General features: G+C 42.4%; 1 protein-coding gene across 1 annotated transcript in view; it reads right to left on the bottom strand.

Annotated features, from left to right (window-relative positions):
* The window catches only part of LOC144598403 (nardilysin-like), an 81,777-nt gene that overhangs the window by 9,382 nt on the left and 58,511 nt on the right, over positions 1-13,884 (bottom strand). Inside the window, exons 23-27 of the mRNA XM_078408538.1 lie at positions 12,881-12,912; positions 12,343-12,481; positions 11,775-11,822; positions 9,494-9,546; positions 9,155-9,238 (exon numbers count right to left, since the gene is read on the bottom strand). Coding sequence (XP_078264664.1) covers positions 9,155-9,238; positions 9,494-9,546; positions 11,775-11,822; positions 12,343-12,481; positions 12,881-12,912 — 356 coding nt within the window. The remainder of the gene's footprint in view (positions 1-9,154; positions 9,239-9,493; positions 9,547-11,774; positions 11,823-12,342; positions 12,482-12,880; positions 12,913-13,884) is intronic.

Raw genomic sequence — 13,884 nt, 5'->3', positions numbered from 1 at the left:
GAATCACCACACAGAAAAGTTGGTTTATTAAAAATTGCAGTTACTAGCTTTGGCTCTTCTGACAAAACAACTAAGTTCACATTGTATTCTAACTGCCACTTTCTTGACCCAATTATATCCTTTTGAAAACTCTTTATATCTATCCTCACACCTCACTTATTCACCTCAAAACTGGATACACTACACTCTTTCCTTCCCTCCAAATTATTAACATAAACTGTGAATGGCTAAAGGTCCATTACTGATCTTCAAAACACCACTCCATCATGTACTTGTAAACCTGAAAAATATTCATTCCTACACACTATTTCCTGTCATTTAAATCAATCTTCTATCCTTGTGCATATAATTACAGTGCCCTCCATAATGTTTGGGACAAAGACCCATCATTTATTTATTTGCCTCTGTACTCCACAATTTGAGATTTGTAATAGAAAAAATCACGTGGTTAAAGTGCACATTATCAGATTTTAATAAAGGCCATTTTTATACATTTTGGTTTCACCATGTAGAAATTACAGCAGTGTTTATACATAGTCCCCCCATTTCAGGGCACCATAATGTTTGGGACACAGCAATGTCATGTAAATGAAAGTAGTCATGTTTAGTATTTTGTTGCATATCCTTTGCATGCAATGACTGTTTGAAGTCTGCGATTCATGGACATCACCGGTTGCTGGGTGCCTTCTCTGGTGATGCTCTGCCAGGCCTGTATTACAGCTATCTTCAGCTATATGCTTGTTTTGGGGGCTAGTCCCCTCCAGTTTTCTCTTCAGCATATAAAGGGCATGTTCAATTGGGTTCAGATCGGGTGATTGACTTGGCCACTCAAGAATTGACCATTTTTTAGCTTTGAAAACCTCCTTTATTGCTTTAGCAGTATGTTTGGGTTCATTGTCTTGCTGTAGAATGAACCGCCGACCAATGAGTTTTGAGGCATTTGTTTGAACTTGGGCAGATAGGATGTGTCTATACATTTCAGAATTCATTATGCTATTACCATCAGCAGTTGTATCATCAATGAAGATAGGTGAGCCAGTACCTTCAGCAGCCGTGCATGCCCAGGCCATAACACCTCCACAACTGTGTTTCACAGATGAGGTGGTATGCTTTGGATCTTGGGTAGTTCCTTCTCTCCTCCATACTTTGCTCTTGCCATCACTCTGACACAAGTTAATCTTCGTCTCATCTGTCGACATGACCTTTTTCCAGAACTGTGGTTGCTCTTTTTACTTCTTGGCAAACTATAACCTGGCCATCCTATTTTTGTGGCTAACCAGTGGTTTGCATCTTGCAGTGTAGCCTTTGTATTTCTGTTCATGAAGTCATCTGCAGACAGTGGTCATTGACAAATCCACACCTGACTCCTGAAGAGTGTTTCTGATCTGTCAGACAGGTGTTTGGGGATTTTTCTTTATTATACAGAGAATTCTTCCGTCATCAGCTGTGGAGGTCTTCTTTGGCCTGCCAGTCCCTTTGCGATTAGCAAGCTCACCAGTGCTCTCTATCTTCTTAATGATGTTCCAAACAGTTGATTTTGGTAAGCCGTAGGTTTGGCTGATGTCTCTAACAGTTTTATTCTTGTTTCCTAGTCTCATAATGGCTTCTTTGAGTTTCATTGGCACAACTTTGGTCCTCATGTTGATAAACAGCAATAAAGGTTTCCAAAGGTGATGGAAAGACTGGGTGCTGAGAGTTCTCTTATACCTGCATTAAGGAGGCAATTAAACACACCTGAGCAATTACAAACACCTGTGAAGCCATGTGTCCCAAACATTATGGTGCACTTTAACGACATGTGATGTTTTCTATTACAAATCTCAAATTGTGGAGTACAGAGGCAAATAAATAAATGATGGGTCTTTGTCCCAAACACTATGGAGGGCACTGTAGCTCTGATTTTATGAGTTTTTATTTAACTGTTTGAGAACATATTATTTTTTAAATCTACATTTTAAACATCCACACGTTCCCCTTTATCCAATCTGCTAATAATGTCCATTGGAAGAAAAAACAAATTTTTCGGAGTTGATTTCTCAATTTTGAAATACCCTGTGATCATGTCCTTAATAATGTCCTTAATCATGTCCAACAACTAATATCTGAATGCAAATGTGAGGCAAAATATTTCTCTGAACCGCAAAATAAAAGAATCAAAAATTTCTGGATCATTCATCCAGCCATCTAATTACTAGTCTAATGAGCTTTATCTTTTGTCTTACATCATGTTAAAGTAAAATTCAATTTCAAGATGTAGGGAAACTTCATGTTGATGGAGGAGTTTGGTGTTACTCTGACATTAAGATTAAGACAAATTGCTGGGAAGAGTAAAAACCATTTTAATCTATATGTAGTTATGTTTTACCTTCTCTGGCAACCTTGTAGCCTACATATATTTAACATATGAAAAAATATTCTGCTCAGCATTGATCTGTTTTTACCATGTAATCAAATTATATGCACATGAAAATGTCATGGTAGGTATTGCATGACCAACAACATGAGCAATGACAGAATAATGTTCAAGATTTACCCAACAATCTCAGCCCAGCTATCAACACAAGCCAAATGGTTAACCCCACACGAAAAAAAGAATAATGATGATAATTCAAATTCATTAAGGCAATTACAATAAGGGGGAGATGTTTGAGATTCTTGCATATTCATCTTCTCAGCTAGTGAATTAGTGTGACACAATACGCACTAGTGTGTCCCTAATGTAGGGACAAACAAAAAATGTATTAAACAGATCGGTTCTTTGTGCAAAATGCCCAACATAAATCTTGCCTGGTGCCTGTTTACTTGCTCACGTGTCCAGTGGAATCAGCTGCTTTTCTTAACTATGCTTGCTTTAATTGACCACCTATTGGAATTTTAAAATGTGTAAAAAATAGAAATTGCTTGGAAATTAGATAGGTACCCAGAATCTAAACAAATTGTGATTGAAAAAACTGAGGAAATGGGGTGTCTATCTTTATTCAAAATTAGTCACGTGTGGGGGAAGGACAGCATCCCATTTGGTAAATAATGGAATAAACTTTGAACCAAATTAATAATCACCATCAGTACAGTTCTAAAATGTTCAAAGCAGCTGCAATGGTGCCACGGCGTACCGTCGGCGGCCATGGCGCCGATGATGGCTGCCACGGTGTACTGCTCCTTGCTGTTTTGTCTGTTTGTTCGTTTGTGTCATCTGTGAAAATCCCACAAAGATCACTTTCATGAGAGAGGTACTCATTAACATCAGCTATATGGTACCTCCAAACATTGTTCCAGATTTCTCTCACTCTGGATTATTTGGACAGACGTCAGTGGGGCTGTGGCTGTGTTCAAGGTCTTGAGACAGAGGAGGGCCAGGGGGAAGCCCTCTGGAGCACTCGCCCGACTCGGATTACGCGCACCGCTCCCGAGTATATTCCTCAACACCTCCGCTCAGTCCGTCTTAACCAACCTGATCTCCCGGTGGCTCAGCACTTCAACTCCCCCTTCCATTCCCAATCTGACCTTTCTGCCCTGGGCGTCCTCCATTGTCAGAGTGAGGCCTAGCACAAATTGGAGGAACAGCACCTCATATTTCACTTGGGTAATTTACACCCCAGCAGTATGAACATTAACTTCAGATAGTCCCTGCTTTCCCTCTCTATCCCCTCCCCCGTCCCAGTTAGAGTCAGAGAGTCATAGAGTCCTACAGCACAGAAAGAGGCCCTTCGGCCCATCGTGTCCGCGCCGCCCGTTTCCAAACAGTGTCTAATTTTAATCCCATTTTCCCGCATTTGGACCGTAGCCCTGAATGTTGTAGCATTTCAAGTGCCCATCCAAATGCCTCTTAAACGTTGTGAGTGTTCCCGCCTCCACCACCACCCCAGGCAGTGAGTTCCAGACTCCAACCACCCTCTGGATGAAAAAGTTCTTTCTCACATCCCCCCGAAACCTCCCTCCCCTTACCCTGTATCTATGTCCCCTCGTTGTTGAACCTTCCACCAGTGGAAGAAGTTCCCCGCCATCTACCTTATCTATGCCCCTCATGATCTTGTACACCTCGATCATGTCCCCTCTCAGCCTTCTCTGCTCCAGGGAAAACAACCCCAGTCTGCTCAGTCTCTCCTCATAGCCGAGGCCCTTCATCCCTGGCAGCATCCTGGTGAATCTCCTCTGCACCCTCTCCAAAGCTATCACATTCCTTTCTATAATGTGGTGACCAGAACTGTACACAATATTCCAGCTGCGGCCTCACCAGTGTTCTGTACAATTCCATCATTACCCCCCTACTTTTATATTCGATGCCCCGGCTAATGAAGGCCAGTAACCCATATGCCTTTTTGACCACCCTGTCCACCTGTCCTGCTGCCTTCAAGGACTTGTGTACCTGTACTCCAAGGTCCCTCTGTACCCCTGTCTTCCCTAGGGTCCTTCCATTCATGGTGTACTCCCTCTCCAAGTTATTTCTGCCAAAGTGCATCACCTCGCACTTTTCAGGATTAAATTCCATCTGCCACTGCTTCGCTAGTTCTCCCACTAGTCTTCCTTTCTCCGACTACATCCTATCTTTGTCCCACCCCCTCCCTTGACATCAGTCTGAACAAGGGTCTCGACCCAAAATGCCACCCATTCCTTCTCTCCAGAGATGCTGCCTGACCCACTGAGTTACTCCAGCATTTTGTGTCTATTCCTTACAAATCTACGTTCTCTCAACAACAAAGTGGACGAACTGAAACTCCTGTACCAAACAAACAAGGACTTCTCTCGAGCCGCTGCCCTGTGCTTCACCGAGACCTGGCTGTGTGAGTCAACCCTGAACAATGCACTGCAACTGGCTGGCTTTCAACTACACAGAGCGGACCGTGAAGCGGAGGCAGCGGGGAAATCAAGAGGCGGTGGAATATGCTTCTATACTAACCAGGGCTGGTGCAGCAACATTACAGTACTGTCTAACTTCTGTTCTTTGAATCTGGAATTTTTAAAAATAAATTGCAAACCCTTTTATTCTCCCACGCAGGAAGAATTTTAAAAAATAAATTGCAAACCCTTTTATTCTCCCACGCAGGTCACGATGAGAACGTACAAACTCCGTACAGACAGAACCCAAAGTCAGAATCGAACCTAGGACCGGGTCTCTGGCGCTGTAAGGCGGCAACTCTACCGCTGCGTCACCGTGACGCCCTGATGTCTTTCTCTGGAGTTTACATATCCCCCCCCCCCCCCCCCCAAGCCTGCGTACGTGAGGCGCAAATGCAACTCGCTGACCAGATAATGAGTAGAAAGTGACTTCCCGGACTCCATGGTCATTGTTTTGGGGCATTTTAACAAGGCTAACCAAAATACAAACATCACGTAACCTGCCCCAGCAGAGTGGAGAGAACACTCGATCACTGATACACTACAATCAAGAATGCAAATCGCTCTGTTCCCCGTGCGGCTCTGGGACTCACTGATCATTGTTTAGTTCACCTTATTCCGACCTACAGGCAGAAACTAAAATCTGCTAAGCCTGTGGTCAGAACAATGAAAAGGTGGACAAGCGAGGGCATTGGAAACCCACAGTCCTGCTTTGACTGCACTGATTTGAATGTGTTCAGGGAAGCAACCACAAGCCTCAATGAGTATACACACACATCATATATCAGCTTTTATGAGGACAGTTGCATTCTCACTAGGACCCGGATCTGGTTCAACAACGACAAGCACCGGTTTACAGCAGAACTCAGACAGCTCCACCAGTCTAAAGATAAGGCCTACAGAAGCGGCGATGCAGACCTCTACCAGGCAGGCCATATACAAGCTGAGAAGAAGAATCAGAGCTGCCAAGGATAGGTACTCTGAGAAGGTGAGGAGCAAGTTCTCAGCTAATGATTCCTCTTCAGTGTGGAAGGGCTTGCAAGAAATCATCAGCTACAAGAGGAAACCCCCCTGCTCCTTGGACAATCGTCAGGTGACCAACAACCTGAACAAGTTCTACTGCAGGTTCGATAAACAGAAACATAACCCCTGTACCACCTCCCCCCCTCCCCAATCACCACTTCACACCTACTCACAGCCTGACTCCAGTCTGAAGAAGGGTCTCGACCCGAAACGTCACCCATTCCTTCTCTCCCGAGATGCTGCCTGACCTGCTGAGTTACTCCAGCATTTTGTGAATAAATACCTTCGATTTGTACCAGCATCTGCAGTTATTTTCTTACACAGCCTGACTCCAGTCTGCAAAGACTGGGCCCTTCCCCACCCACCCCAATCAACACTTCACACCCATTTACAGCCTGACTCCAGTCTACAAAGACTGGACCCTCGTCCACCACCTACCCCTTCCTTGCTGCCCAACATCAGTCTGCCCACTTCTCCATCACTAACAATAGCAATTGAGGAGGTGGAGAAGCTATTCAAGAGACAGAAAAGCCGGAAATCTCCAGATCCGGACAATGTTTCCCCCTCTACCCTCAAGTTCTGTGCCGAACAACTGGCATCAGTCTACATAGACATTTTAGAAACATAGAAAATAGGTGCAGGAGGAGGCCATTCGGCCCTTCGAGCCAGCACTGCCATTCATTGTGATCATGGCCGATCATCCACAATCAGTAATCTGTGCCCAACTTCTCCCCATATCCCTTGATTCGGTTGACACAGATGATGCGGTCTCCCAGGTTCTACACACCGCTCTCTCTCATCTGGACAGCCAGGGGGGCTATGTGAGGATGCTGTTCATTGACTTTAGTTCAGCATTCAACACAATAGTCCCCAGCAGACTGGTTGAGAAGCTGCTGGAACTGGGGCTTAGCACCCCTCTGTGTGCCTGGGTCCTGGACTTTCTCACTGCCAGGCCCCAAGTGGTCAGGATGGGGGAACACACATCTAGCTCCCTCACCCTGAACATAGGATCCCCCCAGGGCTGCGTCCTTAGCCCCCTACTGTACTCCCTGTGCACACATGACTGTGGGGCCAGGTTCAGCTCCAACTCCATCATCAAGTTTGCTGATGACACTGTGGTAGTGGGCCGGATCTCCAACAACGATGAGAAGGCCTACCGGGAGGAGGTGGCTGATATGGCACTCTGGTGTCAGGACAATAGCCTCCTCTTGAATGTCACTAAAACAAAGGAGCTGATTGTGGACTTCAGAAGGGCTAAACATCCAGGGACGTACACGCCACTGGAGATAGATGGGTCTACTGTGGATAGGGTGAGCAGTTTTAAATACTTGGGAGTCCGCATTACAGAGGATCTGACGTGGGCAACGCACATTGCCGCACTGGTGGGTAAGGCTAAGCAGCGCCTTTACCACCTTAGACAATTGAGGAAATTCAGTGTCTCTGAGGATCCTTCATTGCTTCTACTCTGGGGCTGTAGAGAGCATCCTGTCCGGCAACATTACAGTCTGGTTTGGGAACAGCTCTGCCCAGGACAGGATGGCCCTGCAGAGAGTAGTGCGTTCGGCAGAAGGCACCATGGAAACTACACTCATCCCCCTGCAGGACCTATACATCAGGAGGTGCAGATCCAGAGCAAGCAAGATCATGAGGGACCCCTGCCACCCCAGTAACGGACTGTTCCAGATGCTACGATCAGGCAAACGCCTCCGCTGTCACGCTGCGAAAACGGAGAGGATGAGACGGAGCTTCTTCCCACAGGCCATCAGGACTGTCAACTTTTATAACCCCAGAGACTAAATTTTTGTCGACACTAATAGTAACTTATTAACTTTATTTATATGCTGTAACTGTAATTCTTTTTTGTGCACAACCCGCAGGCATTGCCACTTTCATTTCACTGCACATCGTGTATGTGTATGTGACAAATAAATTAGACTTGACTTGACTCCACTAGCCCCCAGAGCTCTATCTAACTCTCTCTTAAATTCATCCAGTGATTTGGCCTCCACTGCCCTCTGTGGCAGAGAATTCCACAAATTCACAACTCACTGGGTGAAAAAGTTCCTTCTCACCTCAGTTTTAAATGGCCTCCCCTTTATTCTAAGACTGTGGCCAGGGCCGTCTTAACACATGGGCCTGATGGGCACTTGCCCGGGGGCCCACGAGCATAGGGGCCCCATGCTGATCTGTGTATGTTAAGTGGCTTGCAATAAATAAATACTACTTTAAAAATGTAGGTTCAATAAGTGCTTTTTTCGCAACATTTTCGATCCCTAAGTGCTTCTCACAGCGATCTGTAAGTGCTTTTCGCAACAATGTAGCACCCTAAGTCCATCGCTAAGTGCTTTTCGGTAAGTGCTTTTCGGTAAGTGCTTTTCGCCGGCACGACAGGGGGGGGGGGCTGGTAGGGAAAGGGGGGTGGGGAGAGTAACGGTAGGGGCCCCAGTACACTGCTTTGCCCGGGGGCCCATAATGCTGTAAAAACGGCCCTGACTGTGGCCCCTGGTTCTGGACACACCCAACATTGGGAACATGCATCTAGCTTGTCCAGTCCTTTTATAATTTTATATGTCTCTATAAGATCTCCTCTCATCCTTCTAAACTCCAGTGAATACAAGCCTAGTCTTTTCAATCTTTCCTCATATGATTGATCCCTGGGATGGCGGGACTATCTCGTGAACCTACGCTGCACTGCCACAATTACAAGGATGTCCTTCCTCAAATTAGGAGACCAAAACTGTACACAATACTCCAGATGTGATCTTACCAGGGCCCCATATAACTGCAGAACCTCTACTCCTATACTGAAATCCTCTGGTTATGAAGGCCAACATGCCATTTTCAACCAGTTCCTGCAAACCTGCACTGTCCCTGCCTGGGACACCCTCTTGGGAGCTGTCGGGGCAGAAGACACTTCCAGTCCGAGCGGCGAACAGGTCGGTGGCTCCAATCCTGGCAATGAGACTCGACCGGCGAGACCGTCTGGCAGAGCCATAGTGATGGGTGACTCCATTGTCCGAGGTACGGACAGGTGATTACTCGGCAACCAAAAGTCTGCAGCCTCCTTTTGCTCTAGTATTTTATTTCATTCTTCACATGTTTAAACTAAAATGTTTTATTCTTAATTGTTTACTGTATGTAGTGTTGTTACTTGCGAGCAAAGCGCCAAGGCAAATTCCTTGTATGTACACATACTTGGCTAATAAAATGTATTCAATTCAATGCTAATTGCTGCACCCTTCCCTCTGCCCATCCCGAAGATTTGATAAACAGAATGAACAAAATCAAAACATACTTAAATTTTGTTGCCTGTGTTTCCACTGTGATAGAGAATCCCAAGATTCCGGAAGTATTTCGGCAGGTAGGATAGACATGGTACCTGAAGTACAGAATATGAAGAAGAAGAATATTTCAATTACTGAACAATATACTACATGTTTTGATTATTACAGTGATGGGCATTTATAGACTGAGCAGTTAATCCAGAGCGCAATGTCATTCAATTATATCTATATTTACTCTTTTCGATTTTAATGAAATCCTGATTCTATTTCACTTTATTTTCAAGGAGGATATTGCGGGGATATTGCCTTGAATGACACATATTATTAAGGAAGTGGAGAAAAATATTTACCCAAGTGTTTCTTTAGTCCTCAGATAATCAAAGCAAGGTTCTTCCATGTGCATCTGAAATCGAGGATAAAAACTATCTCAGCATAAACAAAAATTGTCACCTGCCAAGTATAAAGTAACAAATATCCCCTTAATGGGGATTTAAAAAAAATAACTGTAATAGCGCCACCTTTGGTTGGAGGATTGTAAATGATTGAATAAACCACAGTACAGCTGTGCAGTCATGTTCCGGTCAGCAGTGAGTTAACTTGTTATTCTGTGCCTGAGCTCAAGATAACATGCAGTACAAAAGGGTTGACATATTTGGAGCGTTTTGGAGGAGATTGTGTATACATTGGTTGTCATCTTTCAAAATTCAATAGTTTCAAGACAGTTCCTACAGAGGGAGGAAAAAAGGGAACTGTATAGGAGTTAGCATGACATCAATAATAAGGAAGTTTCAAGAACCTGTCATGAAGAAACAAGAAAGTTTGAAAATAATAACAGAATTGAGTAGAGGGAATTGAAAGGGAATGAAAAGGTGTTTGACAAATGTTTAGGAATTTTCTGAGATTGTAGCTAACAGAATGGATGAGAGCAAGCAAGCTGCTGTGATGCAATAGACAATAGACAATAGGTGCAGGAGGAGGCCATTCGGCCCTTCGAGCCAGCACCGCCATTCAATCAGTACCCCGTTCCTGCCTTCTCCCCATACCCCTGACTCCGCTATCCTTAAGAGCTCTATCTAGCTCTCTCTTGAATGCATTCAGAGAATTGGCCTCCACTGCCTTCTGAGGCAGAGAATTCCACAGATTCACAACTCTCTGACTGAAAAATGACTGACTGCAATTGGACTTTCAGAAGGCATTGGATATGGGGCTCCTCATGAGGTACCTAACAAATACTCAAAACAAGGTATTGGAAGTAACATACCAGTGTGCACAGAGGATTGGTTAACAGAGTAGGAATAAATGAGATATTTCAGGTTGGAAAGTTTTGACATGTTAAGTGCCATATACATTGGTTCTGGGACTGCTGCTTTTCACAATTGATATCAATAAAATGTGTGAAGGGAATCAAGCATAATTTATCCAAGTTTGAAGATGATACAAAGATAGTTGGCATTGAAGGCTCTCAGGAGAATGCAGGCTTCGGCGGGTGGGGGTCAAAAGTAGGGATCAAGAGTAGGGGTCAGGGGATATAGACAAGTTAGGGACATTGTTGATGGAACATTTTGTGGACAAAAGCTATGTTAATAGGGTTTCCAACTTCAACATTGAAAAAAACCTAGTTATCAATGGAGCAAAAAAAGGGAAGTTGTTAGATTTGTCATCCATTAGAACAGAGAATACATTTTAAGATGCAGGGGTGTAATGTTCAGGCTCTATAAGGCGCTGGTAAGGCCGCATTTGTAATATTGTGAGCCATTTTGGACACCATATCTGAGGAAGGATGTGCTGGCTCTGGTGAGGGTCCAGAGGAGGTTTACAAGAATGATTCCAGGAATGAGTAGGTTAACCTATGATGAGTGTTTGTCGGCACTGGGCCTGTACTCACTGGAGTTCAGAAGAATGAGGGGCAACCTCATTGAAACATACAGAATAGTGAAAGGCTTGGATAGAATGGATGTAGAGAGGATGTTTCCACTTGTGGGAGAATCTAGGACTAGAGATCATAGCCTTAGAATTAAAGGGTGTTCTTTTAGGAAGGAGACGAGATATTTATTTAGTCAGATGGTGGTGAATCTGTTGATTTTTTTGCCACAGACGGCTGTGGAGGCTGTCAGTGTATATTTTTAAGGCAGAGCTAGATAGATTCTTGATTAGTACAGGTATCAGAGGTTATGGGGAGAAGGCAGGAGAATGGGTTTAGGAGGAAGAGATAGATCAGCCATGATTGAATGGTGGAGTAGACTTGATGGGCCGAATGGCCTAATTCTACTATTCCTTATGACATGATCTAGTTTAGTGGATCTTCTTCAAAGTTTGAAATTTGATTAGTAAGTGGCAAATATAAATAGGCTTGGAATATGTGTACACTGGAGAGATAATGAATGAGTTGTAACAGACACAAAAGGCCAAATGGATCACATCTGTGCTAAGCTAACACAAGCATATAGCCACATACCATTTGCACATACTATCAAAAATGAAGTATAAAAATTGAGAAACTGTTCAATAAGATTAAAAATTCCAAAGAACAAACAAATATTAATAAATCTCAATTATTCTTTCAACAACTAGTTATTTATTAATTCTAAAATTACTCATTTTGCACAAAGGTTTTGTTTATCATTTACTTACAACAAGTAGTTCCAAGAGGGCATTTTCTTTTACTTGGTAACAACCTGACTAAAATGTAAAATATTAAAGTTAATTATTTATTCTTGAAGGAATATTTTACTTGTTCATAGCCAAATTAAGACAAGGTGTTAAAAATGAATGGCAAACAACTCTGTACATTCATGCAATATAAATTACGTTTATATTTTCATAGAGTACATTCATACTATATTGTCCAGTTAATTGGCTAATTTTAGCATTTAAAATGTTTATGGCAAAGTTAAGATGGCATTAGAAATATTCTCTGTAAAAGTTCTAGTTCTAAGAAATACATGCAAAGATTATCATGGGCAATTTGGCCATAACCACCATTGCTTTGAGGGACAGAATAAAAAAGTTACTGAAATCTTTCTAACTCAGTTACATTAATCATTAGTAAAAAATATGATTATAATTTTCAAGAAAGATAACTAAATATTGGGAGTCAGTGCCATACAGCACAGAAACAGGCACTTCAGCACACTAAATATGGATCAACCATCAACTAAAATTGGATGAAAAATAAATTATATTGCTGTTACTGACCCACCTGATAGTAAACAGTGACCTCAGAATTGGCATCATTTTTGTTAAAAGACTTTATTTTGCATATATGAGGCTTATTAGGTAATTCCACAACCCTGAACTGGACAGGTACGTTCTTCGCTGGTGGCTTACACTGCAGCTTCCTGTAAAGCAATTAACACGTTTTTTTGTGTAACAAGCAGCAACCATGATATGATTTGAAAATAATATAGCATGAAGGCTATCTCAGAAGATAAATCTCAGGGCTTCTCAGATACTATAGTGATGTTTAAGAGACTTTTACATAGGCACATGGATATGCAGGGAATAGAGGGATATTGATTAGGTGCAGGCAAAGGAGATTAACCTGGCATAATGTTCCAGCACAGATATTGGGACCAAAGGGCCAGCTCCTGTGCTGTACATGTCGTATGTTAGAAGGTTATACTTTATTTACCAAGGTGAATATCATTGTTCTCTTTAGAATTCAACATCAATAAATCATTACGAATGTCCCCAAACTAAATGCTTAATATGATAAGGAGAAAGAATCAACTACTTACTTCACAATATAATTTAGAAATTCAACAGATTCCTTGGAAGAGAAGAAAAAAAAATTAGTTTCATGCTACAATTCACGATTTTTGATAAGAAATAACAAATAAAAGTAGATTGATACAAAAAGCTGGAGTAACTCAGCGGGTCAGATAGCATCTCTGGAGAAAAGGAATAGGTGACGTTTCAGGTTGAGACCTTTTTTCAGACTCAGACCCTTCTCGACCCGAAACATCACCTATTCCTTTTCTCCAGAAATGCTGTCTGGCCTGCTGAGTTACTCCAGCTTTTTGTGTCTATCTTCGGTTTAAACCAGCAGCTGCAGTTCATTCCTAAACAAATAAAAGTAATTTGAATAAAGAAGATTTACTAATCAAACATGTTTACATTACAACATGTGCCCCATCAGAGGCTTTCTTCCTACTATCATGTATAACTCTACATTTATACTTCTACCTGTCCTTCCTGAAATAATTTTGGCCTTAAATGCCAGATCAAAATAGCATCATCAGCTATCCTGGTTTGCAAGATGTCAGCATAGAGAAAGAAAAGCAAAAGCAACAAATAAAAACTTGTATTTATATAAAAACATATTTATATTATAAACATACATTATTTTACGTAGAAAAAAAATTTCTAAAGCATACTGCAGACATTTGAGGCAACACCAAAAGATGACAGTGGAGGAAGGTAATTCAAAATGATTCTTCGTGATTCTAACTTGTTCAAGAAATGAATTTTACAAAAGGATTTTTACACGAGCAGTAGTGTTGGAGATACCTCACTAGCAAAACCGACCATTGTTTACATTCCCCTGTGAGAGGCAAATAAGGGAATGTACACAATGTTGGTGTAAGATAAATGAGAAGAGATTGGTAGCATTGTAGGAGTTATAGAGATAGTGAATGGTAAGTTCTTGGGTATTTAACTAAATAAAAGATGGTGGATTTAAAAAGTGAAGTATTGTAAGCCTAGGAAATAGGTGAGATCAAAAATGAGTGAGCAAGTGTCA

Source organism: Rhinoraja longicauda, chromosome 11 (genome assembly GCF_053455715.1).
Source record: "Rhinoraja longicauda isolate Sanriku21f chromosome 11, sRhiLon1.1, whole genome shotgun sequence".
Lineage (NCBI taxonomy): Eukaryota > Metazoa > Chordata > Chondrichthyes > Rajiformes > Arhynchobatidae > Rhinoraja > Rhinoraja longicauda.
Note: the sequence above shows the minus strand (reverse complement) of the source record. Positions and strands in the feature narration are given on the sequence as shown.